At 39.8% G+C, this 24,522-nt stretch overlaps 1 protein-coding gene and 1 pseudogene across 2 annotated transcripts in view; one reads left to right on the top strand and one right to left on the bottom strand.

Annotated features, from left to right (window-relative positions):
• Window positions 1-15,364, top strand: part of SNTB2 (syntrophin beta 2) — a gene marked incomplete at its 5' end in the record, with an annotated part of 94,879 nt that extends 79,515 nt beyond the window's left edge. Inside the window, 3 exons of the mRNA XM_082863379.1 lie at window positions 1,851-2,047; window positions 13,207-13,391; window positions 15,184-15,364. Coding sequence (XP_082719505.1) covers window positions 1,851-2,047; window positions 13,207-13,391; window positions 15,184-15,276 — 475 coding nt within the window. The 3' untranslated portion in view covers window positions 15,277-15,364. The remainder of the gene's footprint in view (window positions 1-1,850; window positions 2,048-13,206; window positions 13,392-15,183) is intronic.
• Window positions 7,700-8,395, bottom strand: LOC309976416 (ferritin heavy chain-like; annotated as a pseudogene). Its single transcript has one exon. The product of its transcript is annotated as a ferritin heavy chain-like (transcript).
• Window positions 15,365-24,522: the final 9,158 nt, after the last annotated feature.

The following is a 24,522-nucleotide window of genomic DNA, read 5'->3' as shown; positions in this document are numbered from 1 at the left end:
TAGTGTTGATGAAAGAACAGACAAATATATAGATCAGTGAAACAGAATAGAGAGTTCAGAAATAGACCTCTGTAAATATCATCAACTGATCTTTGACAAAGGAGCAAAGGCACTACAATGGAACAAATACAGTCTTTTTCAATGAATCCTGCTGGAACAACTAGATATCCACATGTAAAAAAATTTTGCCCTTCACCAGAATTAACTCAAAATGGATCATAGACCTAAGTGTAAATTGCAAAACTATAAAACTCCTAGATGGTAACAGGAGAAAACCTAGATGACCTTGGATATTATAATGGCTTTTTTTAGATACAACACCGAAGACATGATATATGAAAGAAATAATTATAAGCTGGACTTCATTAAAACTAAAAATTTCTGTTCTGTGAAAGACAGTGTCAAAGAATTAGAAGAGAAGGCACAGACTAGGAAAAAATATTCACAAAAGACACATCAGATAAATGACTGTTATCCAAAATAATACAAAGAGCTATTGAAGCTCAACAGTAAGAAAACAAACAACTTGGGAATTCCCTGGCCGTCCAGTGGTTAGGACTCCATGTTTCCACTGCAGGGTGCATGGGTTCGATCCCTGGTCGGGGAACTAAGATGCTGCAAGCCACGCGGCACAGGCCAAAGAAAAAAAAAAAGAATGAAAACAACTTCATTAAAAAATGGGCCAATGACAACATGAATAGACGCCCCACCAAAGAAAATATACAGATCGCAAATAAGAATATGAAAATATGTTTCACATAACATATCATCGGGGAAATGCAAATTAAAACAACGAGATACTACTACACACTTATTAGAATAGCCAGTATCTGGTGCACTGACAACACCAAACACTGGCGAGGATTTGGAGCAACAGGAACTCTCATACAATGCTGGTGGGAATGCAAAATGGTACAGCCAGTTTGACAGAGTTTGGTGGTCTCTTAAAAACATTTTCTTACCATACAGCCCAGATATTCCACTCCTTGGTTTACCCAAAGGAGTTGAAAAATTATATTTAAAAAAAACCTATACAAAGATGTTTATAGCCACTTTATTCTTTTTTTTTTTAAATTGATGTATAGTTGATTTGCAATGTGTTAGTTTCTGGTATACTCAGCTTTATTCTTTTTTTTTTTTTTGCGGTACGCGGGCCTCTCACTCTTGTGGCCTCTCCCGTTGCGGAGCACAGGCTCCGGACGCACAGGCTCAGCGGCCATGGCTCACGGGCCCAGCCACTCCGCGGCATGTGGGATCTTCCCTGACCGGGGCACGAACCCATGTCCCCTGCATCGGCAGGCGGACTCTCAACCACTGCGCCACCAGGGAAGCCCTTAATCAAAATTGAATCTTTTTTTGATACGCATGGCCTCTTGGGAGCATAAAAAAAGCTAATGGGAAACTGGGGCCTTGGGCCATCCAGCCTAGTGTTCTGCCTGTGACACCAGGGGGTCATTTTATGGGAAAACAGAATGATATCTACTTCAAAGACTATAATCTTGTTTTGAAATATACTTATCTAAAAACTGCTGATGGGGCTTCCCTGGTGGAGCAGTGGTTGAGAGTCCGCCTGCCGATGCAGGGGACACGGGTTCGTGCCCCGGTCCGGGAAGATCCCACGTGCCGCGGAGCGCCTAGGACCGTGAGCCATGGCCGCTGAGCCTGCACGTCCGGAGCCTGTGCTCCGCAACGGGAGAGGCCACAAGAGTGAGAGGCCCGCGTACCACAAAAAAAAAAAAAAAAAAAAATGCTGATGGCTTTTATAATTTCTGCTTATTAATCAGCATAAATTGCTGACATTTTCCTCTGACAGTGCATTAATTACCTTTGATCTTTGTTTGTGGTTCTAGGTTGGTTCATTCTGGCTCCGGATGTCGATCACCCTCACTTGGATCTGACCTTACGTTTGCTACCAGGACAGGCTCTCGGCAGGGCATTGAGATGCATCTCTTCCGGGTGGAGACGCATCGGGATCTATCGACCTGGACCCGGATACTTGTTCAGGGTTGCCATGCTGCTGCTGAGCTGATCAAGGAAGTCTCTCTAGGTACAGATCCTAGCATTTCATTTCTAATAGTAATTAAATGGAACTGTTATACTTTGTTTTAAAGTAAGAACCATTATCCTGTATGCCAGACTTAAAAATATTCTGAAATAAGGCACCTTAAAGTGATCACGATGGAAAGAAACTGGGTTTCTCTGTTTCGGTAGCAAAGTTTTCATAAGCTTTTTACATGGCTCTGAACACATTTACAACACTCTCTGTACAACATGGTAGTTTTACTGTTCATTATTTAAATCTTTATAGTATAAGTACTCATTTACTAAATACTAGGTGCATTGACCCTCTAGTTAAGAAGATTTGGAACATGGATAGACACTCTTAAAAATATGAGCATCTGGCAAAGCTTATAGCTGTAGAAAAGTAAAGAGAATTTGGAATAGGAGTCTCTCTTCCAAAGTTTGAAAATGTGTTGCCCAATAGGTACTGAAATAAGCATCTAAAGGAAATAAGCCTCATGGTCTCTTTCCATTGTTGAAGTGCCCTCTTGTGGCTTGTCTATATGAATTTGGAAGTATGGTTTCATACATGTATATTTGTGTATATGGTTATGTATAGATATTTCCAGATTGCTTTTCATTTTAACAAGAACAGAGAGTAGTCAAAATGAAGACACAGTTACAGTTTCTAATATGGTTTTAATTACTTTGAATATCTTAATTGCAAGTTGGTTTACTTAGTTTTGCTCCTGTTTTCTATGTATTTTGTTTTATAAACCTAGTTTTACAGAATTTATACAAAAAGAGAAAATGTTTTGAGAGCAGAATGTCTTTTGATTTATATTCCTTTCCATTGCTTTTGGAAAGTTAGGGCTCTCCATAGCTTTAGAACTGCCTGGGCAGCATTTCCGTGGGTCATCTTCTAACACTGGCACAAGGACAGCTTTTTCAATGTTGTCAAAGTAGCACAATTCTTCATCTATTTAGGACGTACTCTATATTTTCCTCACAACCACAATGATGATTCAAACAATGACACCAATGCCTAGATCCCACCTTGGATTTTGACCAAAGCCACCACATCAGCAGTGTGGTTTCTCACTTTCTCACTTGTCAGTCTCCTACCCATTTTCTCTATGGAGTGGTTGGTCACCACATTAAGGACTGTGAGGCTCTGGTTTTTGTCTTGGCCGCAGAATGTGCTTTCTGGGATGGGGAAGTCCTCAGTTGGAAAGTCTGGATGCTCTGTGTTCCTGTGTGGAGTCCCAGGGGTCAGGCCAGCACACTCATCACTGGCATATGGGGTCACCATAATCTTCTTCAAGGATCCTGAGAGATATGTTTCCCAAAACAAAGAGTGCAACGTGGCTTTTTAACACTTTTTAGTTTCATGTTGTTTCTTTGGTGTCTGACAGCTAAACTTCATACTACAGGAAACCAAAATCTATTCAGTCCTTGGCTCACAGTTGTTTAAATACAGATGACTTGATGAGAGGGAGCATAAGGACCAACTGGTTCCTTATATTTTTAGATGGACAAAAGAACATATTTTTTGGTAACTTTGAACTTTTTTGTTCTCATTCACAGCTCTATCTTAATATTACCTTGGTAATACTTTCATTTCCACAGTTCAGATCAATTGATGTACTTACGAATCACTTACTGTATATTTAGAGCTGTGCCAGAAATAGTAAACTGGCTGAAAGTAAACTGCTTTGATGAGAACCAGAATTTCTTTAAAATTTGTTTGTGTGTGTGTGTGTGTGCGTGCATGCGTGCATGCACGTACTCATGCATGTAGGCACGTAGTCTGTTACGTCTTCATGTGATGTATATGCTTAGTGTACACATACATGTATGTACACATACATACATAAGCCAGCATGTCCTTCAGATGCATGTTATCACCCTCTGTTAAACTATTGGGAGTTTCAGAAAGGTTTATTTAAAACTATATTTGAGGCACATCGTACTACATATTCAGGTGTTTATGGTCTAAAGAAAGTCAGGAAGTGGACAAAAAGAAATCAGTTGAGCTTTTTTTTTTGTCTCTTATGTGTTTGGTTATAGTTTACGCATTTAGAAGAATTTCAGTGACTACTTGTAAAATTTGACTAGTGAATGCCATACATTATCTTTATAATGTGTGTTTAGTTTTAAGCCTTTATTAGATTATACTTAGAGTAGAATTGATCAGTAATCCTTCTGGTACACAAGGACTTTTTCCTTCTAGCAAATATAACTTTAAGATGACCAGGCAGAGAATGCAGTTAACACCCTCAGTTCCATAAAACCATTTTCCATTTGCCACAGGAATTGAAAATAGGAAAATACATACACTTTAGTGTGTGTAGTTGTTTGAACTTGAATAAGTATGCTTTTAAAAGGTTAATTTCATCATAACAATTATCCAAGCTCTTCAAGTTTTTAAATCATACATGAACTTCATGAAGATACTTTATATTTCTGTAGCTTGGTGATATGAAGACTAAGAAGTAGAAGATATAGGTAGGAGTTGCATTAAAAATATGCAGAGAATGTGCAAGAGAAGAAAAATGGGCATTTTAAAGTATTCAGAGTGGTGTTAGCATAAATGAAAAAAGTTTGCTTTCACCATGTTGTTCTCAATTTCATAGACATTCTCTTGAACCCCTTTTTGTTCCTTTACTCAACAAATATTGATTGCGTATATACTCTGCTTTTACTGACTATACTAAAATAAATAAGGTAGGTGTAGCCCCTTCCTTTGAAGTAGGAAAGACAGAAACAAAAAGAATAATAAGTACATGTTGGGGTTGTTATAAGTCATAAATGAGATACATGTGTCATCTAACCCTAACACACAACTCTGTAAGGCAAGTTTTATTACCTACATTTTCAAGGTAAAGGAATTTGGGTTAGTGTGGCTGGAACGTGAACTGGAATCCTTTCAAAATGCAGTGTCTTAAGCCCCTGCATTTCTTCCTCTAAATGACTTATTCTTACGGGCAGATTAAACTCCTGGAGGACGTATACATTATCAGTTTCTCTTAATTCATTAAATCAACAAATGCTTAGTGTTTAATTGTCTACAAAGTGCTATGCTTTGTGATGAGAGAAATAGAAGCAAATAAGACCTGCTTCATGCCTTTGACCAAATAGCTATAAGAAAGGAACACAGCATCATGTTCTTCTTTTATAACCCTTGAGTGTGATTAGCCCACTAATTATACTTGATGGGCTGGCTTTTCCATGCAGTCACAGAGAATGCTACCTCAGCCTTTCTTTGAGAGCATCCTGGGCAGCCCACTGAAAGCCCACCCTGCAAAACCCACTCTCTTCTGGGTTGTTCTGGAAGGCCCAGAGGAGCCCAGGGTGACACAGCTCTGCAGCCGCTAAAGGGTCTTACTGGAAACATTGGAGCCCCCAAAGCCCCCCTACCAAATAACTGGCCCCAGAGCAGCAGAAACAGGACTTGCAGCATAGACTTACTTTGACATTAGAGTCCTTTTTTAAAAATAAATAAATTAATTAATTCTTAGCTGCATCGGGTCTTAGTTGCAGCATGCAGGATCTTTCATTGCAGCATGCAGGCTTCTCTCTAGTTGTGGCACACAGGCTCCAGAGTGTGTGGGCTCAGTAGTTGTGGCGCCGGGGCTTAGTTGCCCCACGGCATGTGGGATCTTAGTTCCCCCACCAGGGATCGAACCTGTGTCCCCTGCATTGGAAGGCGGATTCTTAACCACTGGACCACAAGGAAAGTCCTAACATTAGCGTCTTTGTTCTTCATGATACACTGGTAATCACCAGCAGTCTCTCATTTTAAAAGACACAAAGTAGAAAACATAGATTGTATTTACCAGTATTCATCTTGGTGTAACAATGAGATTTATTATTATTTATTATTAGTTAATGAGCCTTTTCTTCCTCTTAGTTTTATTAAATTTTTTACCATTAGGGAACTACTTAAAGAAAGTTATCTTTAATATACGTAATTACACTCAACAATATCCCCATGGTCTGAAAAAGCCAATGTCCCTGCCACTTAGCAGATTGTGAAGTAGTAGCCAGAGCAGTAGAAGGAAAACCAGCGCAGGTGAGGACAGTAAGTGTCATGGAAGCCTAAGGAAGAGGATTTCAAGGAGAGGAGTAGCCAGTAGGGTTAAATGTATCAGTTGGATGGTTTAGGCTGGAATTAAGAGAAAATGCCCTCTAAAATTAGATTAAACATTTAAGAAATGTATTTTAGATAGAAGAGAGAGAGCAAGCATAAAGGGGGGGGGTGGGTCTTCTCTTCCCAGTCATAGGTTCATATGCACACCCTGGACCAATGGCAGTCACCAGGAGAAAGCTATGCTCTGACTGGCCCAGAGGCTATCTTCCCTTGAAGTTGAGGTCGTCCTTCCCTGAAACACATTAGGAGAGACTAGAAACCTGAATAAAATTGGAGTTTGGCTGTAAAGGAATAATGGAGAAATAAAATCTGGGTAGACAGCCAACAATGAGTCCTACAAGTATCAAGACAAGAGCTAAAGACGTGGGTCAGATTTAGGTACATGGAAATAATTGGTGCCCTTGGAGAGAGACGCTTAGGGATGGCACTGGCAGCTTGCAGAGGGCTGAGGGTTGAATGGAAGGTGAACCATGGATAAACTGAGTGTAGACAGCTCTTTTAAGACGTTTTGCTGTGAAGAGGAGGGGAGGGGAGTGGTAGAATGAAGAAGGTAAAGAGTTGAGTAGTGGCATTTCTTATAATAATGAGAGAGACCTGAACATCTAAAAAAGCTAATGGAAGGGACCTGACTTAGAGGGAGGTGTTGAAAATGCAAAAGGAAGAAGGAATAATCAACCTTGGACAGTTTCTGGGATCCCAGTGGATGGGATCCAAAACACAGGTGGAGGGATTGGTCTTAGCCAGGAAGAGGGACAGAGGGAGGAGAGGAGGAATTGGGTGGAGATGTATACCCATATCTTAGCTGTTGAAGTGGGCATTGCCTTTTATTCCTGAGTAATTTGTGCCAAAGACACCCCCGGCTTTTACCCCATCCCTAACACCAGGTGCAATTGCAGGCTACTTTTATGTTGTTTGAATTATTAAAGTTGTATCATACTTGTATAACCTGAAAAACAATTTTTTATTTTTTTGCCTAATGAACCATTGATTAGTCCCATACACCAAAACCGTCATTATAAAGAATTTTATAATATAATATTACTGAGAAACTGGAAAAAATATTAGAATTTTAGTTTGAGGATTTCCTGGGAAGTCTAGGGCTGAAAATAATGGATTGTGCTGGGGCCCAAAGATTGGCCCTCTTTTCCCAATCCCAGTGTCTTATATTTACCCAATTAAATAAGGTCAGCCTAATCATCTAGAATTGTACCCCCCAAACAGGCATTAATGCTCTAGATCAGTAGTTCTCAACCTCAACTGCCCTGTGAAATAGCCTGCAGAGTTTTTTAATAATATCAATACCTAAGGTCTACCTCCATAGATTTTATTTTATCTTATTTTTTTTTAACATCTTTGTTGGAATATAATTGCTTTACAATGGTGTGTTAGTTTCTGCTTCCTCCATAGACTTTAATTCAGTAGGCTAGGGCATTAAAACGTCCAAAGGTTTTTTGGAACTTTAATGGGTTGAGAACCACTACTCTAGATTTTCAAATGAAAAACAGAATAGTTTATATTATTATTATTTGGGGGGGTACCAAATTACTTTATTTGAAAGAATGGTACTAAGGAAAGAACTTGTAGATGTTTCAGTACAACTTACAGAAAAGGTAAAGGCAACCCAAACATGCATGCACTACCTTGATGCAGGGAAGTCATCCCCGTGGCTACAGGAAGCCAGCCTAAGGCTTAGCTCTCATTATCATTGTTTCCCAGGGTGTGCTTGTCAAAGAGATACTCTGCCATGCCAGATTCGGGGGCCCCCATCTTGCGCAAGTTGGTTACGTGGTCACCCAGTTCTTTAATGGATTTCACCTTCTCATTCAGGTAATGAGTCTCAATGCAGTCACACAAATGGGGATCATTTTTGTCAGTGGCCAGTTTGTGCAGTTCCGGTAGTGACGGATTCACACTTTTTTCCAAGTGTAGCGCACATTCCATTGCATTCAGCCCATTCTCCCAGTCATCACGGTCTGGTTTCTTGATATCCTGAAGGAAGATTCCACCACCCCGTTGGTTCTGCAGCTTCATCAGTTTCTCAGCATGTTCCCTCTCCTCACGAGACTGGTGAAGAAAGTATTTGGCAAAGTTCTTCAAAGCCACATCATCGCGGTCAAAATAGTATGACACGGACAGGTAGACTTAGGAGGCGTAGAGCTCCAGGTCGATCTGGCGGCTGATGGCAGCCCCCGAGCCCTGGTGGTAGTTCTGGCGCACCTACGAGTGGGACGCGGTCGTCATGGCGGGCGGCGGAAGAGAGGCGGCGGCGGGGACCTTGGGGCGGCCGGAGGGCGCAGTGAGGTGGTGGCGAGGGCTGGCGCTGAGCGGCCGGCCAGAGCGGGGGTCGAGCGCCGGGTTCCGTCCAAGCACTGTTGAAGCAGGAAACCGCGGCGACTCTCTGCGAAGACTGCGTCCAGAATCGTTTATACGATTAAGGAGTCAAAACTATGTATTAAAAATAAATGAGTGTGTACGACTCTGAATACACTAAAAACCATTGAGTTTTATACTTGAAATGGGTAAATTGTAGGGTATGTGAATTATGTGTCAATAAAGCTTTTTTTAAAAAATACCATGTGACATTCTACATTTTGAGGGAGAAAAGGGAAAAAATTCAGTGAATTCAGTTTAATGAACATTTTAAATAGAATAGCTACTCACTACCCTCAAGTTGTCACAGGCTTGTCAGGAAGCAAACAGAGAAATAACTGTCAGGCGTGACAGTGACCGTTGTCATCTGTCCTGGGTTTCGGTGAGGTCCGGGGGGTCACCGTGCAGCAGCCCCTTCATTTCTGACAGTCCTCGGGTACGCTGTGAGCTCACCCGTGGTCCTCCTGGGTCTTCTTCCAAGCGAAGTGGAACATAGCCCTCCTCGGGGCTTAACTCCTGCAGTCTCCCTCTGTCTCCTCCTCTTCCTCTTCTGAACCTCCATCCTCTGCCTCCATCTATTTCTAGGGTTCCCCTCAATGCCTCACTCAGTCTTCCTCCCCCATGCTCTCCCAAGAGTCTGTTTATTTTAACTTCAAAAAAATTTATACAATTTTAAAAGTTACTTTCCATTTACAATTATTACAAAATATTGGCTATATTCCCCATGTTGGACAGTATATCCTTGGGCCCATCTTACACCCAGTAGTTTGTGCCTGCCCCCCCCCCGACCCCTATGTGGCCCCCCCCGCACCTCGGTGACCACTAGTTTGTTCTCTGTATCTGTGAGTCTGCTTCTTTTTTTGTTATATTCACTAGTTTGTTGTATGTTTTAGATTCCACATATAAGTGATACCATACAGTTCAATAAAGCTATTATTTAAAAAATTAATGGGTACAATAATTGAAACCTTAAAGGTGAAGTCAGAGAATTTTCAAGTGCAGCTTATTCATCATATAAGGTCTCATCAGTGAACTTTGTTTAGAATGCCTGAGCTTGGATGAGTACATGTGGGAAACTCGAGATTCCTGGTTTTATGTGGTTTTATAGGCCTTGCTCCTCTGCTGTCTCCCACCCCACCGCTGATCATCACTTTGTTCCTGACCCCTACCCCAGATTGTGGGTGGGTATTGAAGGTCTTGGGGTGAGAGGAATTAGAGAAGAGATGAGGTTGGCTGTTTTGCATATTACTTGGTAATGAATTTTTCTGAAAAACCCTGAAAGTTTATTATTTTCATTTTTAGATGAGTTAAAATTCATGATAACTAATTATTGTGTACAGTACACACCCAACAAAGTACTTTTTATTAAACCTAATTGAAATAGTACCTCTATTAAGCCTTTTCCAATTCCCCAGAGTTTATCTACTTCCCCCTCCTCTATCCTCCCACAGTATTTTGTCCGTTTCTCTATTACAGCACTTACTTCATTCTGCTGTATCCATATTTCCTTTTCTTTCTCACTTGTCTAAACAGGAACCAGCTTTTGTTCAGCTCTGTATCTCCCTGCACCTAACACAGTGTCTGACATAATATGTCCTCAAAACCATTTTTTTCCAGTATAGATTGGTTGTGATTACCTGTCTGTCTTCTCTGCTGCCTTATGAGAGCAGAGAATTTTTTTTTAATATGAATAATGAATTAATGAACAAACAAACCAAAAAAACTAAAACATAATTCACAATTCCACTGGACAGTTAGTCTTCATGTATGTTTTCAGATTATTCTGAGTCCAGGCTCATGAGGTTGCTTCCCTTATCTTCAGCTCTGCCCACCATCAATCCACGATGTACCCGACACAAAGAGCACAAAGCACCCACTTCTGAGTGCTGACTGTTTATCTCCCTCCCTTGATTACCTCAAAAACTGTAGTTTCTTCCTCTCTTTTAAACTTCAATATTTGATGCCCTATGATTGTCCTTGAATGCTGCTGTTGTGTGTCTTTTAATATTTCTAATAACTACCCTGTCAATAAAATTAGTATATTAATTTTCTTACCATTGGGAATTCCCTGGTGGTCCAGTGGTTAGGACTCTGTGCTCCCACTGCAGGGGGCGCGGGTTCGATCCCTGGTCTGGGAACTAATACCGTGCATGACATGAGGCGCAGCCAAAAAAAAAAATTTCTTACCACTTCTTATCTCTAAATTGAGGTGGATAATAGATTTATAGTCCTCCAAAAGGATTTTAGTTGAATCAAGACATCAGGATGGGGACTTCCCTGGTGGCGCAGTGGTTAAGAATCCGCCTGCCAATGCAGGGGACACAGGTTCGATCCCTGGACCAGGAAGATCCCACATGCCGCGGAACAACTAAGCCCGCGTGCCACAACTACTGAGCCTGTGCTCTAGAGCCCACGAGCCACAACTGCTGAACCCGTGTGCCACAACTACTGAAGCCTGCGTGCCTAGAGCCCGTGCTCTACAACAAGAGTAGCCACCACAATGAGAAGCCCTCACACCGCAACAAAGAGTAGCCCCCGCTCGCTGCAACTAGTGAAAGCCCGCGCACAGCAACAAAGACCCAACACAGCCAAAAATAATAAATAAATAAATAAATTTATTTTTTAAAAAAAGACATCAGGATGGTTATAATAAGCCACCTGGACCAGCTCAGAGCTTTGTTAATGAGGCCCAGATTCTGTCCCATCAGAATAGGGCCACTTCTCATAGGTGCCTGCCCTTCTCTCTCTCTCTTTCTCTCTCTCTCTCTCTCTCTCTCTCTCTCTCCCCCTCCCTCCCTCCCTCCCTCCCTCCCCCACCCCCACCACCCCCACCACCCCCATTAAAATCAGAGTCAGAGGCTTATTTCTCTTTGGTTCATTACTCCTGAGACCCTCTGAGGGTGAGGCAATCACATTGCCTCAACTGTTTTATTACTATTCAGGGAGAAGCCATTTAACTAAGACTATTAGGCACAACATTTTTATGGCCAGTTCATATTCTCATTCAAAATTATCTGGTATTATAAGTTTCGACAAACTGAGTTCTAAACCTAAACATACTCAGTATGACCTTTACTTCTCCTTTTCAAGGTTGAGGTAATCTTAAACAGTATTCTGTTTTTTTAAAGTAACACACACAGACACTGACATTTGCTGTCCTTTCCTTTCCTTTCCTTCCCTCCTGAGGGGAAACAATCCTAAGCAGAACATTTAAGAAATCTCTTATACAAAAAGCTTGTTGAGGATTAATGGCTTGCCTTTGATGGCTGCCTTTGATGGCCAGATCTCGCTCCACTAGGGACACACCTGCAGGCAGAAATCCTCCCCTGCCTGCACTGGACCTTCGCCAGCCAGTGCTGTAAGGACTTGGGTGGACCTCATTCTTTGAGCATTTCTTTTCTAGACTAGAACTGACCCGTCTCTTCTCATCAGACCTCAATACCCTACTAAGTTATAGCTTCAGGGATATTAATAGAATAAAATTCTCTTGAAAACTGTACCCTGGTTGCCTTGATTGGGATCTTTTTGTTCTCCTTCCAAACCCCTCAGCCAGTCATTTAGAGATTATTGCATTAGATTACTTCCACAGGTAGTTAATTTTATCCATGTCCCCCCCACCAGGTTCCTTTTCTGAAGGTAATTAATATTCAAAGTTCTCTGTTCAAAACTCTCCTATTCGAGTAGTGCTGAAAAGGGACCCTGCCAATATTTGTTATTCCTTTTCCTTATTTCTTGAACATGCCAGCTGCCTTGACTAATTGAGTGTTTTTCGTGTCCAGCGCAAGGATACATTGGTCTGGGTATGAGGACTTGCTTGTTTGGGAGCCATTCTTCCTGTTCACAGTGACCAAGCCTCACTCAACTCTGGTCCTTTAGGTGATTGTAAACTCAGCTCAGAGGACTATGTTAATTCCCATGTCGCAGAGGGCCTTTCACTTGTAGCCTCTGTACTGACAACAAAACCGCTCAAGTGTTAGTGAAACAGGGACTTCACCAGTATTGACAGAAGACATTTGCCTGTCTTGATGATCGGTTTTTTTGGTCCCATCAATTCAAATATATCTTCTGAATTTTATCTTTGATAGGACTGACAGTGTGACTTCTCAAATACCAACCAATCCATGTTACTACCCTGAAAGGTGCTGTTTCTCCTTTGGTTGTTCCTCCTTCTTGCCCACTTGAAACCTTATTCTTACTTCTCACTACCTATCAAGTGTGACCGTTTTTTAGGGCCTTTCTCAAGTCCATCTCCAGGAAACCTTTCCTTGACTTTGGCCTTATTCAGTTTGGTGTTCAGTCATGTTCTATATCATCTACCTTAAGCAGTTAGGGATTTCATGTCTATGCCTGTCGTTTGTGAGGTGTTGAGAGCAGGGACCATACCTCTTACTTTTCCAGTACCATATACAGCCTACTGTCAGCACAAGTATTCACTTGGTACTCACTGAATTGAACTGAATCAGATCAGATGTCAAGGAAAGTTATGGAAATTCTTCCTCATCTCAAATAAGATGTTGACTTGAGTGACCAAAACAAGACTCACTTCAGGATGTTCCAAATAGGTTAGGTATCACACATTCTCAAGAAGATTCTTTTCCCTTTTTAGAAGTCAGGAGAAGCCTTTATCATTTTCTAACTGAAGTAGTAACTTTATTAATGATGTTTTTTCTTGTCTTCAATAGGCTGCACATTAAATGGCCAAGAGGTAAGACTCACTGTCCACTATGAAAGTGGGTTCACTATCTCCAGGGAAAATGGAGGTTCCAGCAGCATATTGTACCGCTACCCCTTCGAAAGGCTGAAAATGTCTGCTGATGATGGCATCAGAAATCTGTATCTGGATTTTGGTGGTCCTGAGGGAGAACTGGTAAGCGTGTTTCTGAAAAACATGTTTATTCTAATAGGTATTCTCTTTCTTCCTATTGCTTCTTACCTCTTCTATAGAAAATTATGGGCTTACAGACTGATATTCCATTTGGAGCCAGGAAATTCTTCTTCAGTTTTCAAAGATGCATGGGTTTGGTTTTGGGGTTTCACTGGGTTTTTTTCCTACATTAGGAAATCATTCCCTTTTTTAAAAGTTTTGTTTGAATTTTAGAAAGAAAAAATAAATAGCCATTTTAAGAAACAGGCTTTTAACAAATATAAGGTACAAAATACTAAACCTGGCAAACTTTAATAAATGAATTCTATCCATTGATATTATCAGCAATTTGTTGGGATAAGAGTTAAAAGTAATAAAGTGACAGTTGCTACAGAAATTCTGCTGATCAGAAAAAAAAGATATGGAGATATGTACATACAGCCATCATCTTTTTTTTTTTTTTTTTTTTTTTTTTTTTTTGCGGTACACTGGCCTCTCACTGTTGTGGCCTCTCCCGTTGCGCAAAACAGGCTCCGGACGCACAGGCTCAGCGGCCATGGCTCACGGGCCCAGCCGCTCTGCGGCATGTGGGATCTTCCCGGACCAGGGCACGAACCCGTGTCCCCTGCATCGGCAGACGGACTCTCAACCACTGCACCACCAGGGAAGCCCGCCATCATCTTTTTTGACTTCCTTGTCCTTTAAAGGAAATATCAACAGGAATTCATGAGTCCCCTTGGAGAACTAGAGAAGTGTGTCAAGTGTACTTTAGAAATCAGAAATCATGATAAAGAAGTCAAAGTCATGCCATTTCTCTCTTATCAGTATTGAGCCAGTAGTTCAAGTCTTGTCTTATACGTGAAATCTTATGTCCATTGACACAGTCACGATAGGTGTAAATTTGAAAAACAGAATCTTGAAATTTTAGAACTGAAACAGATCTTAGGGATAATGAAGTTCAAACTCCAAATGAGAAAACTGTGGCTAGAAATCTTATTTTATTTTATTTTTATTTATTTATTTATTTTTTTTGCGGTACGCGGGCCTCTCACTGTTGCGGCCTCTTCCATTGCGGAGCACAGGCTCCGGACGCGCAGGCTCAGCGGCCATGGCTCACGGTCCTAGGCGCTCCGCAGCATGTGGGATCTTCCCGGACTGGGGCACGAACCCGTGTCCCCTGCATTGGCAGGCGGACTCTCAACCACTGCGCCACCAGGGAAGCCCTAGAAATCTTATTTTAAATGATGAACCTTTAGGAAACTATGGATAGCCATGGACTTCAAAAGCCTGTTCATCTGATGTCAGCTGTCCAAATTAGAGACCTGTGCTTAGAAAGGTATAACTAGCCCTCCCAACTAGCTTCAAGAGTTGTCATTCCCACCACAAACCGATAAGGGGTATCAAAAATCATACACATAGATGGTCACACTTCAGCTGAATTTACTGTGATTCCCCCTGGGAAATATACTTACAGTCAGTGGTTTCCATATAGGATATTCCTCTTTCCTTTACATCTTCCTACGTGGCATGGTGAAATCTAGTACACCACCAATAGTGTCCTAATTGGGGATGTGAAATTTCATACTGGTGTTTAATTTTGACATAGAATAACCTTACTTCAGAGTACACTTCCATTTGCGGCTCTAAGTTCCAAAGAGTTGCCATAAATCTGGCACATCCATTATCCAAGTTCTTTTTAAAAAGTAGAACATCATGTCCAAATTTGTTTATTTTGCATGTTTGTTTATTAAAGCATCTGTATATAGCAGTGATAATTAATGTCCTTTCTCCACAGACCATGGACCTGCACTCCTGTCCGAAGCCGATAGTATTTGTGTTGCACACATTCTTGTCGGCCAAAGTCACTCGCATGGGACTGCTTGTATGAGCAGCAAAAAAATCAGTAAAGAGCCTTGAATGTCACAAGAAGTATTTCCACCTCAAAAAAAAAAAAAAAGCACAAAAAGAAAGCTCTTTGCTCTCTCCTCCAGCACAGTGCCTTGACAAGGACCTACAAATCACTGCTGAACTGTAACCATGTTTAAAGAAGTGCTTGCCTTTTTCAAACTACCTTGCCAGAAATTCTAGGACTCTAGTAAGCTGCAAAATAAGGCTGTTGATTTATTGTCTAGTTTCCTAATGTGGTTTCTAAGTAATTAGGTTTATTTCCCTTGATAAGAAGGGTGGCTCATTCTTTTTCTTTTTGGACATAATCAAACATCTAATAGTTTCTTTTTTTTTCTTTTTCTTCTTCTTCCAACAGAATTTGTTTCAGGCTTAGCCTTGATCTTTTGCTTAGGACAGCTATCTCTAACCAGGTGCTAGTTTGCAGCAGCCCGTGCTTCTTGGTCACTCCATATAGTTTATACATTTTGTTGGATTTTACTGTCTTCACTTACTCGTTCTACCCTAGGAAGTCCTTGAATTGCATCACCAAAGGGTTCTTCATCTGTCATGGCTCTCCCTGCATCCCACCCTGGCCATCACTTCCCACTGCATCACAAGCTTTGCCACTCATAAGTGCTAACTTTAAGACTTAGAACTTGCCAGATTTGATTTACCTTGCCTTCCACTCCCTTTCTAGTAGTGACCAACTTGAAAAACAAGTTGGAAACCACTGCTTTGAAAGAAAAGTTTTGCTTGTTTTAGGATTTTCTGATTTTATCTTTTGTAGGAGCCAGGGGATAAGATTTATTTTAAAAGAAAATCCTCATTTTAGCCTAAGCCATTTTTTACTGCTTACCAAATGTGCCTTTGGTTAGGGTTAGTGGAGCTTTATTAGTTTGAATGATTGGATATCACTGCCATTCCAGGGAGATCATCTATCTAATATTGAAGAATAATTTTTGCGGTGGGTTTCCTTAGTGCGGTATCTTTTTTAGTTGGCAGATCTCTTTAAGGAAGACAAATCCTGGAGAGCCAGCTTGTTGAAAGAGTACACTTTGTCAGTGAAGCCAGCTCGCTCTTTAGCACAAACATCATGGCACATTGCTTTGAGCTGTGTGAGCCCATGCAGGATCCTGGCCCTGGCCCTCTCCCTCTGTGGCAACAGAGTGGCATCCGTCAGCAACTCTAATTCAGTGCTGGCTCAGTGATGCATCCTACAATGGGCAGGGTGATGAGACCATGGAACAGCTACCTGGGCTTTGCTAAGCGTTGTCAGATATCATCATTAGCACATAGCAGCAGTAAGATTGCTGATTTTGTGGTACTGGAGAACTCAGCTTCTTTTTCCTAATTATGAAGGAGTATGTATCTGAAAACATTTAAAATAGTATAATAGCTATATAAAATGTCAAGGTTAGCACAGTCCCCAGATCTGAAAGAAAAGGTAACACTGACTTTGATGTTCTCTCTGCTCTCTGAAGAAAGTTCTAGGAATAGTTCTCATTTACTAGAGTTATCAGGAATGCCATAAGAGGACGTGAGCACTATGGAGGGTGGAGAAGGGTAGCAGTCCAAAGATGAAAAAGAAAAAAAAACCCAAAAACCCACAAATATACTATTTGCAAAGCAAGAGCTATTTGGTTTGAGTGCAGACTGACCTATAGGTGGGACATATAAAAGAGCAGACTCATGAGCAGAGAGAGTTCTAGTTGGACATTGTAACCTCATTGTCTTCCCTCTGCCCCATAAATGAGTTTTTCCCCCAGCTCCAGTCCCCAAAGTCTGATCTACTTAAAACTGGAAATTGAAATCTAGACTAGAATATATCTTTTAAGAGCTTTTTTATGTTTTGAAAATTCATAAATCTAAGTTTGGTTCCATCTGGCATACGTTTGCAAATCAGAGAAGAAAGAATCTTGAAGATCCAGCTATGGTTTCTGGAAGCAGAATTTCAACACACAATACCCTCAGATAAGGGAGCTTAGACACTTTTGGCAGTGAGAGTATTATTAATCTGAGAAGTCGAACAATGCAGTCACAGACTTTTGCAGCAAAGCCATTTGGTGAGGTTTTCTGTGTTAGTATGAAAGGCTAAGCCACTGAGAATATTTTCTGGGAGAACTTCTGAGCCACGCTGCTCATTCCTTCTATGAAAAAGATCTGTTAAAAGGTATGATTAAAATGTGGGCAGGAGAGGTAAGCATTATGTGCATTTCGGCTCATTTTGCTCAAGCTTTAGCTGTCATAGCACCAAGATCCATAGGTTTCTAGTATCTTTTGAGTCTTGATGTGAAATGAAAGTGTATGGAGGGTTTCCTTTGACCACTAGCGCCCCAAGAGCAAGAGCCCTTCAGCTGCTTGTTTAACATACTTCAGCAGCTTTCCAATCATGGGTGACCAGGTTGTTCTTTAATTGTGTTTGTGGGATTTTCAAACCACAAATGAAGTGCTTTTTATGAATGGGACAGCCTTGATAAATAGGTATTTTGTATTAAGATGCCAGAATGTGGCAAATTATTTTCAAGTGATAACTGAAGAGGGGCATTTTTGATATTTCACATCTTTTATAGAACAGCTGACTTTTCACTTCTTTTTCATTTTGAAATAGGAAAATTGTTGAGAATGTGGTGGGCTTCCATGTGTAGAGTGGAAAGGAGCTGCATAGTAGTGCCCCCTCATTCCGATGGACACTCCTCGTGCCCTCGGGAACCGGGGCTTAGACGTCTTCTCCACATTCCACACAGATGCCTACGAGCAGCCAATTGGTGTGTGAAAATTCTTCCTCCTCATTCTCTAAAACGTCTCCGCTCCCTCTCCCCCCGGAAAAAAAAAAAAAAAAAAAAAAAAGGAAAGGAAGAAAAGGCTCAATTATACTTTTTCTGGAAAAGGTGAGTCCTTTCCTGAAGTCTTCAAACAAATCTTACCTGGAAATTAGTATCTAATATTTTATATGAAGAAATACTTTAATGTATGTTTATACAGTATTTATTAGGTAGTTGTAACTATAAACTCAGCTACCTAGTAGAGTTTCAGATTAAATATTGGGACATGTACAGGAATCAAAAATACTACTTTAAATGGCATTCATCTATTTTAAAGCCATGTTTTAGCACTTTTTAGGCTAGCTAAAGTCTGATAGTGCTTGTTTTTATCATCTGTACTCTCACAAAGTTTGTTATTGACAATTATTGCATGCAGGAGGGATCAAATTATTTATTATATTTTTATAAGTGAAAAAATCACTCTAACCAACAAATGATTAAAGTTGTTACTGATTATTTTCTTAATTTATCCTCCTAACAGAATGGTAACAAAGCTTTTTTCAGCCGATTAAATGCACTTAGCTAATAAACCAAAATTTACTCTTTAAAAAAAATTTAAACTGTGTGGAATCTGGACAAGACTATGTTTCTCCTAGAAAAAACACATTTCATTGTAAATGGTTTTGATGGATAAAAGTATGTCCACTTTCGAGAAAAGATTATAATGGATTTTTTTAATTTTGAGAGAACCTCCAGGTCTCCTTGTTTAATTTATATCCATATTTTTAATTCAAATTATCATGTAAGCTGCTATGCAAAATCTATTAAAAGCCCTAATTACTCAAAGAGTTAAACATATTTGAAGCTTTCAGGGAAGACCTGTAGACTTAAGCACTTTCTCTGCTTATTTTGTATCTTAGACACTTATGCTGAATTATGTTCTTATTATTTTCACTGGTTATAAGCTATTGATTGTACATAATATTTAAACCATCCAAATATCTAGCATACATTTTCATGTCGCTGCCATCCACTGTTGACGCCATGAATGAAATGGCTGGTTAGAAAGCCAAAGGTCGTTTTCTTTCAATATCCAATGAAGTAAAATGCTGGATCTCTTTGGTCTCAAAGCACATTGAGATCTGCATATCTGTGTAAGGAAAAGAGACTTCTTTGGGATTCTGCTTAAACTTTAAGTTGAATTTGATTATAGTCATATTCATTTGTTTTATATATCTCTATCAGGTATATTACGTGCCAGGTGGTATTATATCCTACCTTGAGATTGGAAATCTCTTTCATTTAAATTTGAATTCTTATTGTGGCTTTTTTTTTTTCTCCATTAGATCAAAGTAGAGGACTCTGACATCTGCTACCATTCTCTCTGTGTCCCTGTTTTAATTTTTTGATAATCTACAATTATTTTGTTATATATACTGTCTTTAAAAACTGACAGCAGCAGTCCCCCAACCCCTGCCCCCCTTTTTAAGCTATATATTTCACTGTGCTGGGCATAGAGACACTCAATAAATGTGTGATGACAGACAATTCTAAAATAATTATGCTGTATATCAGGATTATGTGTTTTGAGCAATATAGCTATTCCTATGGTATAAGGATATTCAGTGAAATTTATTTTATACTAGTAATAGACTACTTAAGTGGTTGATTTGAAACCCTTTCTCTAAAGCACACACATACACACATCTAGCAGATCAGTGATAATTTCAAGTTAAAGTAAGGTACAATTAATAGACAATAGAACACGTCTCTTTTTGACACTAGTTAAACTGCCAACTGGAAGAATGGTTGTTGTGTATTAACTTGAAAAATATTTTAACAAGATTTCTTCTTTTATAAACTTGATAAACGTGAGCTTAATTTCTTGTCACCTCTATTCTTCCTTTCCATTTTAGGTGACTGAACCAAAGCATATTCTGGTTTTAAAAGTGAATCTACATTTGATATAATGCATAAATATGCTGTTTGTAAATGATTGCTTGCTCTCCAATGAACATTTGATTGTAGTCAACAAAAATCTACCAAATGAACTGTAATCCTTGAATTGCCACAAAATAGATTAGTTGAAACTAAAAGGATATAACAGAGAAATGATACTTCATTTTATTGTAAGATTAGGTATTGTGGTAGATTTCTAACTTCTGAGTCCTGTAAGTACTTTACTCAGTTTTGTAATAATCTTACCTCCCTGCCATTGACACAAATGCAAAAGTTTTTGAGTCCCTCTTTATCCTAGTCACATGTACACCTTTGGAACCTGATTATCACCTCTTCCAAAGTGATAGAAGTCTTTTATGAATAGACAAAAGGTTCTTTGGGACCCTAGAGAAATTTTTGAAACTGCAAACCTAATTAATGATATATTAATTCATGGATTCTTTCATCTAATAAGCATTTATTAATGTACAGTTCTGCACAGGCATTCTGAAAGGTCCAAAAGAAAGTTCCTGCCCTCAAGTAGCACATAATCCATTACTTCTCAATCACACCATGCCATCTATTTATCAGTCAGAGGTTAAGTAATTAACCACCTCATATTTTTACCAAAGCATATCTGCAGTTCTGCTTATCTGGCAAATTGGAAAATATTTAAAAGGATGCTCAGTCTTTGATCCATGCTAGCATGAAAGAACTCCAAGCACATTTTAGTAGGTTGGTCTTTTCATCATGCATCATTTTTTAATTCAAAATCAGGCTTTAGTTTGTGAAGGAGACTAGTGTAGAATATCCTTAGTAAGATAAATTACAACAACGACAAAAAGTTAGCTCTATTGCCCAAAGTGGATCAATGAGAAAGTCTTTTTAAAGAAAAGTTTCTTTTAACTGTAAACAGAAAAGATAAATGTATATTTCATCTACCAACTTTATAGATTGTGCTGACCCAGTCATTTTCACATTTGCAGCCTTTAAACATCTCATTTGCTGAAAGTCCTTACATGTGGTAGATGGACTGTTGCTCCATTTGAGAGATCAAAATAATGAAGATATTTAAAACTTAGCAAAATTCCACTTATTCTAGAACACTCAGACATTCAAACTCAGTAGAAAGGGCACCTAAAAAAAAATAAGAGCAGTTGTGTGAATTTTTCCATATTTTCCTTCAGTAACAGTCCCTTTCCATCTAGCTTGCCTTCCATCTATCACTAGAGGCAGCCTTTCAGGCAACATCCTTTGTCATGCCCAGAAAGGCCCTGAGAGGTCAGTGATTGGAATGGCTTAGGGAACACAGTCTCATGGGCTCCTTCCCCTTGGTTTTCAGCGTCCTGGAGTTGTGCACACAAATTAGGTCATGCCTTCAATGTCTTGGTCTTTACTTTAAACCTGCCCTTTGACAATCAGGTGCTAATGATTGTATACTATTGGAACCAGCACATAAGTATTGTCATGTTAAGTGTCTGTTCCTCCTAGGTTGGAAGAAGTGCTTTCCTTCTATCTCAGTCCTGTTCAGGTGGGTGTCAGTTACATTTTTTCACCTCTGTTTTGTGAATTAACAGAATTTGGAGGAGGAGAAATGATCTAAACTAAGTTTTGGGTTTGGCACGATCATCAATCTTGATGATACTCTTCACACCTTAAAGCAAACCTGCCCTATCATAAGAACCAATTTCTGATTGTTTTTCTCTAGTTAGGACTCCAGTGTTATGTTTACAGTCTGTTGGATGGATTCAGCGTGATAAGACCTGGGTGCCCAAAGAATCTGTTTCCCTTGTGGTACCAGACCCAAGGTCCTTTAGAAAATAATGTGGCAAACCACTACCTATAAAGGCCTGATTTGGCTAATCTGTGCAAACTTTTATTATACCCTCTTGTATGTATTCTGTCCTACGCAACTCTCATTTTTTCAAGTATTAAGACTTAGAAAGCTAGGATGACACTTCTAGAAAGAATTAGAAGTATGTGATATTCTGGTGTTTTCCTTCCTTTTGGAACCCTGTATTTAAACAAGACTTCTTTTTAAGTGTTGTTTAAAATTTAGGTCTCAAGTCTTCTGGCATCACCAGACTACCAAATCAAAACCCATGGCATAAAACAGGGCAGTATTTGTGTTCGTAATAATAAGCTTTATGTGTACTGTGTAAGTATAATGCATAGACAACACTTTCCCTTGAGTTGCACATCAACATAGAGCATTGTACATTACAATGAAATTTGCAACTTAAGGGTATTATATATATAAATACATATATACCTTTGTAACCTTTATACTGTAAATAAAAGAACTGCTTTTAGACTTGTATTTTTTTTTCATTTTTTAATGTTAAAATAGTTTCAAACTTAAACAGGAAAGGTTTAAGAACAGTACAAAGAACTCCTACATCCGTGTCACCCAAATTTCCCAGTTGTTAACATTTTACCACATTTGTTCCATTACCTTCTCTTGTCTTTTTCTGCCATGATGAAAATTCTTAAATTCTCTAGTGTGTACCTTAAATTCTCTAGTGTGTACTTTACAAACACAAGGACATTCTCCTGTATTGCCACCCTACAGCCCTCCCAATCAGGAAATCAACTTTGGTACAACACTACCACCCATCCACAGACCCCATTTAAGTGCTCCAATCGTCCCAACAATGTCTCCTTTTCCCTTATGGCACAGGATCCTATCCAGTATCACATGTGTTTGGTTGTCACATCTTAGCCTCTTCTGGTGCCATTTTTAAACAGATTTAGGACAACTCCAAACTCCTAAAAACTTAGTTTCGGTTGTAGTTCTACCACTGACCATCTGTGTGATGGGAGCTTAATCACTGGATCAATCTGAGCTTTATCAAACTTTGAGTCACACAGAGGAGGGGCAAGTGACAGATGGTTTCTCAAGAATCATGTTTGGAGATCACTGCTCCATTGATTTCAGTATCAGTCACTTTGTGTGATATCTCAGCAGAATTTTGCCCTGGCCCTACCTCTCCAAAATGTTACTCATCTGAACCTTGTTTTTTATAATTTTATTTATTTATTTTTGGCTGTGTTGGGTCTTCGTTGCTGCACGCAGGCTTTCTCTAGTTGCAGCGAGCGGGGGCTACTCTTCGTTGTGGTGCATGGGCTTCTCATTGCGGTGGCTTCTCTTGTTGCATTCTCTTGTCCATTCACTTGTTGGAGCATGGACTCTAGGCACGTGGGCTTCCGTAGTTGTGGCTCGCAGGCTCTAGAGCGCAGGCTCAGTAGTTGTGGTGCACGGGCTTAGTTGCTCCGCGGCATGTGGGATCTTCCTGGACCAAGGCTCAAACCCGTGTCTCCTGCATTGGCAGGTGGATTCTTAACCACTGCGCCACCAGGGAAGCCCTAAACCTTGCTTTTATTCCTCCTCCTCCACACTGTTCATGCCCCCAACCAAGAAGCTCCTTAACAAATTGCTCAGAACCTACTGCTTGGCATGAGCCCTAGAATGCTGGAGTTTGTATAGTCTGATTTTATGAGGTTGTATTGGCTAAGGAGAGTTGATTCACTGGTCCAAGCTTGGGTTTACAACAAGTGCCACATCCTCAGCATCAACAGAACCCAATATAGAAAAGTGCTGTGCAAGAAAGAACAAATGGGCAGCCACTATGGAGAACAGTGTGGAGGTTCCTTTAAAAACTTATAGATAAATTTACCATGAGATCCAGCAATTCCACTCCTGGGCACATATGCGGAAAAACTCTAATTCAAAAAGATACATGCACCCCAGTGTTCATAGCAGCACTATTTACAGTAGCCAAGACATGGAAGCAACCTAAATGTCCATCGACAGAGGAATGGATAAAGATGTGGTACATATATACAACAGAATATTACTCAGCCATAAGAAAGAATGACATAATGCCATTTGCAGTAAAATGGATGGACCTAGAGATTATCATACTAAGCGAAGTAAGTTAGAAAGAGAGACAGATATATGATACCACTTATATGTGGAATCTAAAAAAATGATACTAATGAATGTATTTACAAAAGAGAAATAGAATTAGACATAGAAAACAAACTTACGGTTACCAAAGGGGAAGGGGGGGCAATAAATTAGGAGTTTTGGATTAATAGATACACACTACTATATATAAAATAGATAAACAACAAAGACCTACTGCATAGCACAGGGAACTATATTCAATATCTTGTAATAACCTATAATGGAAAAGAATCTGAAAAAATATATATATATATCTGAATCACTTTGCTGTACACCTGAAACTATCACAACATTGTAAATCAACTACTTAAAAATAAAAAGATCAAATGGAATTGGGCATTTGCAAGTCAATGACTTTCTACCTAAAATGTGGGAGCTGAGAATCTGATTTCTGCTCTAGTGAAAAAGAACATGAAGTTATTGATCTGATTCAGAATCAAGCCTAAACGTGCTCCATGTGCCAGCCCACAAATAACTTAGATTTAGTGCCTTTATTCCTCCTTTCCTTCCTCCATTCACACCTCCACCCCAGCAATGGCAACACCACTGCAGAATTGAGGTGTCCTCAGAGCCTGTT

Source organism: Leucopleurus acutus (genome assembly GCF_964270905.1).
Source record: "Leucopleurus acutus genome assembly, chromosome: 20".
In the NCBI taxonomy this organism is placed as follows: domain Eukaryota; kingdom Metazoa; phylum Chordata; class Mammalia; order Artiodactyla; family Delphinidae; genus Leucopleurus; species Leucopleurus acutus.
The sequence above is the reverse complement of the archived record's forward strand: the minus strand, read 5'-3'. Positions and strand labels throughout refer to the sequence as shown.